This window comes from Notothenia coriiceps, unplaced genomic scaffold, assembly GCF_000735185.1.
Source record: "Notothenia coriiceps isolate Sejong01 unplaced genomic scaffold, NC01 NC01_scaffold00023139, whole genome shotgun sequence".
NCBI classification, from domain to species: domain Eukaryota; kingdom Metazoa; phylum Chordata; class Actinopteri; order Perciformes; family Nototheniidae; genus Notothenia; species Notothenia coriiceps.
In genome coordinates, this window is record NW_011355840.1 from 320,838 (window position 1) to 329,138 (window position 8,301).

The 8,301-nt window shown below is 39.9% G+C and overlaps 1 protein-coding gene across 1 annotated transcript in view; it reads right to left on the minus strand.

The window, feature by feature from the left end:
* The window catches only part of ppm1lb (protein phosphatase, Mg2+/Mn2+ dependent, 1Lb), a 26,005-nt gene continuing 17,704 nt past the window's right edge, over positions 1-8,301 (minus strand). Inside the window, exons 5-6 of the mRNA XM_010781368.1 lie at positions 3,925-4,086; positions 1-1,736 (exon numbers count right to left, since the gene is read on the minus strand). Coding sequence (XP_010779670.1) covers positions 1,396-1,736; positions 3,925-4,086 — 503 coding nt within the window. The 3' untranslated portion in view covers positions 1-1,395. The remainder of the gene's footprint in view (positions 1,737-3,924; positions 4,087-8,301) is intronic.

Genomic DNA, 8,301 nt, shown 5'->3' on the forward strand with positions numbered 1-8,301 from the left:
AACAGGCGCACTGCTTTATTCATTGATGCATGAACAGTGGAGGGGTGATACTAACATGAGGACAGTATGTACATTCATCTTACAATTCCATGTCTCTTAGAGACATTTCTTCCCATAATGCTATTTTACATGGGAGTTAAAATGTACGACTTCAGGGTCGAGCAGTGTGCATGGCATAATCGACGGCAATACATTAAACTGAAAGTAGTTTTGGTAGCAGACTTCATAACAGGAAATCAACAGTTTAAAAAATAAGGCAACAATAACACAATTCATTCAAAGGCTTGTTACATTTTGAGTTACAGTTCAGGAAAATGTTAATAATGATCAATAGCAGGATGTAGAGGACATGGCATTAAAGGCTGAAATTGTAACGTTAATTTGTCATGTGATAATTTAAGAAACCTCAGATAAAGGACTAGCACGTCAATAATTATGCAAAAAAGAAGCCTAAGGCTGGTAAATCTTTCTTGATAATTTAAATTGCTAAATCATTCACAATTGTAACTGCCTGTAACTCCTTCCTCAAGTTTAAAATGTTTTTGTTTTTTTAAGTTGTGAGATTTTCTTTTAACAATCTACAGCATTACATTATCAGTAGTTACATAAATGCTGATAAGGTGGGGATCATACCAGAGTCTCAGCTTTCACAAATGTAATATGTATCAACAATTAAAACAGAATTGAGACTTTATTAGCACAAAAACAGCAATCAATTTAAGTGAACTTAGACATTCAACATCTAAAATTATAAAATTCAAGACAAAAAACTTTCATCCTTACATCAAATTCCCATGATCAGCAAGTCTGATGCGACCATTGTAATTGGTTGTATTGCTGTACAATATCGATGGTGATATTTAAACAAGCATAGTATCATTTGTGTTGTTCCTGTATAAAGGGAATACAATCATATTTGCACCAGTGACATGTAAATGATCCAGGAAAAAAATACCTTTTCAGTGCAGTCACTTGGTAGACACAAGTCTACAATTAAATGATGTAACAACAGAGTTAGAAAACTAAAAGCATAAACATTAGTGGTCACATAGTGGAAGACCTGACCTTTGAAATGACGTGGAAGTGAAACTCCATGCTAGCTTGTTTACTGTCATTTTCTCATTATTGGACAGGCAATGCATTGGTTGTTAACGTGAAATATATCAATTATTTTCATATTCTCAAGCATACACACGCACGCACGCACACACACAGCTCAATCTGTTGTTGCATAACTAAATGAAAGCAATAAAAGTAAAGGAGGGGAACTGCAAATATCTGTGATAGAAATTGTTCTCACCCAAAATGTTGTTTTGAGTTTTTAAATCTCTCATCTTAACCCTATTACTTCTCACTAATATTCAAACATGATATAGATGCTGTGTGTTGTTGTGTCTACTTCTCGCTGGCCTTGCCTTTAAACTTGACTACCATGACGGTGATGTTGTCAGGGCAGCCACGATAAAAGGATTGGAGGACGATGCTCTTTGCGCCGAAATGAGGCTCGGCCAGTCGTTCCCTGATGAAGCGAACCGCCTCCTCGTTGCTGAAGGTGTCCCACAGGCCGTCCGAGGCCAGGATCATGAACTCCGGCTGCAGCTTGTTCAGGTCAAACGTCATGATGTCCGGATTGGGAATGACCACGTTGAGGTTCTTCAGCGGGTAATCGCCCAGAGAACGGGACATGGCCAGGATGCCCTGCACACGCCACGAGCCGTTGAAGCTGATGAACCCACCTGAGGAGGAAGACAGAGGGGAAATAGTTGGAAAGTGCCAAAGGAAAAAGTTGAGGGTAAATTACAAGATGGAGGGGGGGAGGTGGTAGAGAGAATGAGAGGAAGTGAGAGGATAGAGGAAAACAAAGGTAGAGGGAACAGTAGAGAAACGGATGTTTTCCATGTTACTGATGTGAAACTGCAAAACAAAAGACTATTTTTGTTTCTCTGAACCAACTGGCAACATGTCTATTCATCTATGAGACTACTATGTTCACATCAAATAAGCAAATAATATTTTGGATTAGTACCCTTCACATGTTTTCACTCAGTGCTCATTGTTTACGCTCATGGAACGCAATTGTTTATGTTGGATTGATTTCAATTTATGTCACATCCTGCAAGTACAGCTGCGTGTTCTCTATGGCTTCAACAGATTTGCAAGGAGGGAATTGTACTGGAACTGATAGGATGAGGAATTCCATATGAGGTCAAGATGCCTCCCTAGTTCCTGGTGAGCAAGGCCATAGCAAGGATTTACAAAAACAATCTGAGTTTAGGCTATAAAAACAAATCCCATTATGTGTAACTTTCTGTTACTATTATTAGTTTGCTAAACTCCCCATTTCCCAGCAAAGCAGAGGACATGAACTCTGTGTCCTCATGTTTGCTCATGTAGTTAACTGCTTTAATATAACCAGGGAATAGAATGTACAAATTGCTTTCAGAAGCAAGGGAGACATTAGTCATTGAAGTATTACCCGCAGCAGTTCGCTTAATAAATGCATTAATTAGTTATGCCCTGAAATTATCATGGGACTATATGCTCACCACTATTGCCAGTGACTTGTATTTATTTCAAATCAATTTAATTATTAATCAGTTAGATTTCATTACTAAAGTCAGCACTACGTTTCTTGAAATTGCAATTTTTCAGTCAGACTATTCAAATGACTTTTTTTTACATTTTTGTATGAGAGCCACAGACAGTTAAACCTTTAGTAATGGATTTGTAAAAATCCTAAAATGACACAATAATTACAATGTATCCTAAGATCTACAGATTACAATAAAACAACTGTTGAAGTAAAATAAAGAAAGATACACAAATAGATAATGACTAATTACTATAATTATTAGTTAAGGAAATATAAAGTCAACAGTCTGATACATCATAATAAATATTATAAGTGAACCATTTCCTACAAATCTTATTAATTGAATACTTCCATTATTTTTCGAAAAATGCCATTTGTGGTTTGACTGTTTTGTAAATGGTTGTTGCAATTTGAGGTTCTAGTAGCAAGTGTCATTGTTTACTTTTCTTTTTCTAGTGCAGAGACTTAATTGACCATTTAGTACTTGAAACAGATTCCAGAAAATCTGGTTTCACTAATGAAAAAGGTAGATGTATGGTACTCTAAAAACCAATTACATCACCAGCTCTACCCGTGGAGCGTGTGTTTTTGGTATTGAGTTTCTATCAGTAATTGTTCTGGAGTATCAGTGTTTACAGGACTGTGTCACAGAGACAGATAAACACCACCTTAACAAAATGCCGACCCAGGACAGAGGACTAGTGTCTATGCTGTTATTTTATTAGTATACAGTAGCACTGGTTCCTGTTTATGAGAAACTATAATGATTATGATCATTAGATTCTGGCCCCTCACTGAAGTTGAAACGGTAGGAACTCAAGTGTAGTATTATAATTGCAAGTATGTCACATGAATAAGTAAACTGCAACACAAAGCAAACTAAATCTGTGAGCTTTCTTTTAGTACCCAAGTAGACCATTAGATGGAGATGGTGGGCTTTCCTGACAGTGACCACGCTGTGACAGATTCATCTGGCAAACTGCCATCAAACTCTCTTCAGCATGGAGAGTATGCAGATAGGGTAGATGGGAGAATTATGCCTTTAAATACACCTTAAATACTGTGCACTGTCTGGCTGCATTTGATAACATGCTGCGTTAGAGGCAGATAGAGTTATCAGTCACTCGGGTTTGATGTCAGCCTCAGCACAGACATGCACAAAGTGGAGAAAAAGGATAATGGTGCTCAGCTTTGATCATAAGAAGACTATTTTATGGTCTTTATGACAACAATCTGTGTGTTGATGTAGCTTTAAGTTTGAACTAAAGCCTTGTTCTGCTTAAAATTGCTGGAGAAAGGTCTACTGGTTTGGACTGCAGCTGTTTCCTCACCAGCCTTCTTGATCCTCTTGCGTTCTTTTAGCTGGTAAGGTTTGTGGTCATGCGACAGAGGAATAGCGTTTCCGTCTTTGTCACAAAGAACTCCACGCGAGTCTCCAACGTTGGCCACCGTCAACTCCTTATCAGAGAGCAGGGCCACCAGACACGTAGTACCTGAGACAGATGGAGGAGAGAGGCGAGCAGGAGGGAACAGAGGAGGGAGAAGAAAGTGGAATATATCAGAGTTAGAATGGGCAGTTAAAGGAACAGTTTCTGTCAATAAACATTGTAATATAGTGCATTTAAGGGGTAAGATGCCACTTCCAAGGCATTGCACTGCCATTACAATAGTGCATCCTTGCATTAGGCCACGTTGGCACTGCCTAGGAAGTGGACCGTCAACCCTCCTGTTTCCAAATAAAGTTCCTACGGACTGAGCTTCTGCCCGTGAATACAACTATTCATGGTTAAAATAACCAAGAAAATAAGATTTTTGGCATCGAGCAAACTAAAACCCATGACAAATAAAGGTATTATTTTTACATTCATAAACCATAAGAGTAACACCTATTGCAATGCAGGGTGTAATACAACATCACATAATGACAACGCTAACCTGCTGATGTTCAGAAGGCTTACCATCTCATTTACATGTGACAGCAGGATCGCTAATAACAAAATCATTCTGATAGATGCATGAATCTCTTTACCAAATATCATCATTTTAGTTTCATTTGAATAGCTGTCAAGACATTTTCAATAATCATTGAGTGGTGGGCCAAAGCACAGAACTACGTCCCCATGACTAGAGTCACAGTGCTAGCAATGTTAAAACAATTATGGAAAATTGTAATTTACAGTCCTGGTTAAAAAGTATGTAACATGTAAATGTATGTTCTTTCATATAAAGCTACTCTGAACCCCTTCCCTCATGCACAAACACTGCAAACACTCTTTGAAGTCACTTTTTTCCTTGTACTACTCTCTGAAATACTTTTTTTTCTTCTCCTCCTTCCTCTCTTTGTTTAGTTTCCCAGCCAGGCAAAGCAGAGTCTGGACTCCGAATCTGAGGCCTATTGTGTGCGATCTAAAGTCCTGCAGAGAAAGAACAGATCTGCCTGTTTGGCCATCTGCTCACACAGAGCAAATAAAACTGGAGAGAGAGAGAGAGAGAGAGAGAGAGAGAGAGAGAGAGAGAGAGAGAGAGAGAGAGAGAGAGAGAGAGAGAGAGAGAGAGAGAGAGAAGTGAGGATAAAAAAAGAAGAGAATGTAGGGGGTCCTAGTTGTTCTGGACCACCCGGACAGATATACAGAGAGGGGAGGGTGATACATTGAGATTTAAAGTACAGTCATCCTCAACATGTAAGTGTAAAATGCTACAGGAGGTAGATGAAAGCTGGATTCAATGCCATTGTAAGAATATGGATAACCTCTTTAAAGTTCCTCGTATTGTTATGATTTGATTGAGTTTAGTTTCCTAGACGTTTGACATTGAGTTGAATAAAAAAAAGGATCTCTCCTCAAAGGGTCCTCATATTAAGTTAACTCTGTGCTACACCTGATGCAGTCACAATATGTGAGGACGGGGGACGAGTTAACACAGTGGATGCAGAGGAGAAGAAGAGTTGAGGAGGGTTGGTGAGATATGAGACAAATAAGAAATGAGATTACTTCTCAGCAGGACAATGGTTTTATTACTCCCATTTATAGCTTTTGGCGAGAAAAAGAGATAAACAATAGAGAAAAACGAGACAGAAAATAACTATGCACCAGCTGGAAGCGCGGCGCAGATGAATGTAGTGAATATTGATGCCACTTTATTGTCAATGACTTACTAAATCTTTTACTCAGTTTGTGCAAAATCCATTTCTATTAGTTTCATCATTGTATGCATCCCTAATCCTGCTGCTCGTGCCCGGAGCTGCCGCTGCACTGTACCATGCTGTCCAGCTAATTATCCTCATCCAGTTCCCATGGCGATGGAGATAATGGACTGAGGTGCATTGCTAGCACACCCTTCCCCAATTAGCCCGGCCATGCCAGGCATACGTTCAGCATTCCATATTAAAATGGCACCATGTCTTGCATTTGAGCTCATGCTAATTAATGGCTTTGCTTGGCCTGCACACTCCAATAAAATTAACATCTCAGCCCCAGTTAGTCTCACACTCCAAATTGTATCATTGCACTGATTCACTCTCTCAGAGTTAGCAAAAGACTCTGGAGAGTATACATGACCACACAGCACCAGCAATCTTCCCCTGGATGTATGTCCTAACAGTTCTGCTTAGCATTTAGGCGAACAAATGAGAGCAGGACTGCCAACACCCTGCTCACACTGGCCCAAAACCTTCTAAAAAATAAAACGACCTGCCCATTAGTCCAGCTACAACATGATTTTTGTCCCTTGAGAGCTGCCATCCCGTCTTACCTGCCCTCCTTGCCTTAACTTTTAACGATTTATAGCAACACTATTTTTAGCATTTGGCATTGAATAAAGCAATTTAAATAGATTTGTAAAGTCTGTGAAGCACTCTAAATATCACTATGAAGCTTTATTGAAGCCCTGCTTTCTATAGTGTATTGTTTTAAGTGTATTTAATGAGTAATACTTTTGTCCTTTTTGCCTTCATTAAATAGACAGGACAGATACACTGGAAAGGAGACGACTTGCAAACCCATTCACTTTGGTAAAGACTCAGCCTTGGTATATATGAAGTATTTTTTTGTCTTTACTATTCAATCCTTTCCATTTTTAATAACTAGCTGCCGTAGGGCCAACCTCAGCCTCTTTAAAGCCCTATGAATTTTTTTTGCTTTATTTCTCCAGTGTTTGTGGTATCCTTTATAATTCTTATCATACAACATATTAAGTACATCATTATGTAGCATACATATCAGTGGCATTGATCTGACAGCCCAATAGATCTCCTATAATCAAGCAAGGCGTCAATAGCAACTGTGTGGGTCAGGAAGTAATTTACTAGTTTAGCATTGCATCAGACTCTTGATAGAGTTATTAAAAGATCAAAACTGATAAAGCTAAAAACAGAGATATTTTTACATTTGTTTTATTCCATATTCTTCTTCTTTGTTAAGACCTCTAATACTCACAATTCAACCCAACCACGGACAGCTCAGAGTGTTTTTTAGGTGTTATGCTTGTAGCGTAGCCTCGAGCCGCTAGCCTCAAACAGAGATCAGGAGCCTGGGGGCTACGGGGGTCGGGTAAGATCACTTCTTTGAACCTCCCAGATAGTTTTTCAAACACTGCCAAATCTGCTTCAAAACACTCGATAGTCCCCAAAGTACTGTGAGTCGGTAGAGTTCTCCTTTAAGATTAACACTCTTTTTTCTCCAACCAACTGGTTACAGAAAAAATAAAAAGCTCTATGCCTGGAGTCCTTACACAATGAAACCACTTTAAACTCAAAGATCTTATTTGAGTTTTCCATGCATAGGTCAGACAGTCATAGCACAACATCAAACTTGCAAAAGCCTGGAACTCACTTGGGATGATAGCTAATTCATCATTACATTACATTGCATTTAGCTGACGCTTTTATCCAAAGTGATTTACAATAAGTGCATTCGACCAAGAAGATACAAACTTGAAGAAAGCAGAATCATATAAGTACATTAGGTTTCATAGAGCCAAAATATTTCAAGTGCTACTCTACTAGCTTTAGACAAGCCAGTCCTTTATTAGTATATAAGTGCTTTGTTAGTAATGTTATTGCTTGAAGTGGAGTCGAAAGAGATGAGTTTTTAGTCTGCGCCAGCTTTCTGCTGTCCTGATTTCAATGGGGAGCTCATTCCACCATTTTGGAGCCAGGATAGCAAACCCACGAGTTTATGCTGATGGGAACTTGGGTCCCCCTCGCAGTGCGGGTGCAGCGAGCTGTTTGGCTGATGCATAGCGGAGTACACGTGCTGGGGTGTATGGTTTAACCATGTCCTGGATGTAGGAAGGGCCAGATCCATTCACTGCATGGTACGCAAGTACCATTGTCTTGAAGTGGATTCTAGCAGTTACTGGAAGCCAGTGAAGGGAGCGGAGGAGCGGCGTGGTGTGGGAGAATTTAGGAAGGTTGAAGACCAGACGAGCCGCTGCATTCTGGATGAGCTGCAGAGGTCGGATGGCACATGCAGGTAGACCAGCCAGGAGGGAGTTGCAGTAGTCTAGGCGTGAGATGACGAGAGCCTGGACCAGAACCTGCGTTGCTTTCTGGGTCAGGAGGGGACGTATCCTCCTGATGTTGTAAAGCGTGTATCTGCAGCAGCGGGTTGTTGCAGCGATGTTTGCAGTGAAGGACAGTTTGTTATCTAGGATCACACCCAGATTCCTTGCAGTCTGCGTCGGGGGAAACAACAGAGGTGCCGATGTTG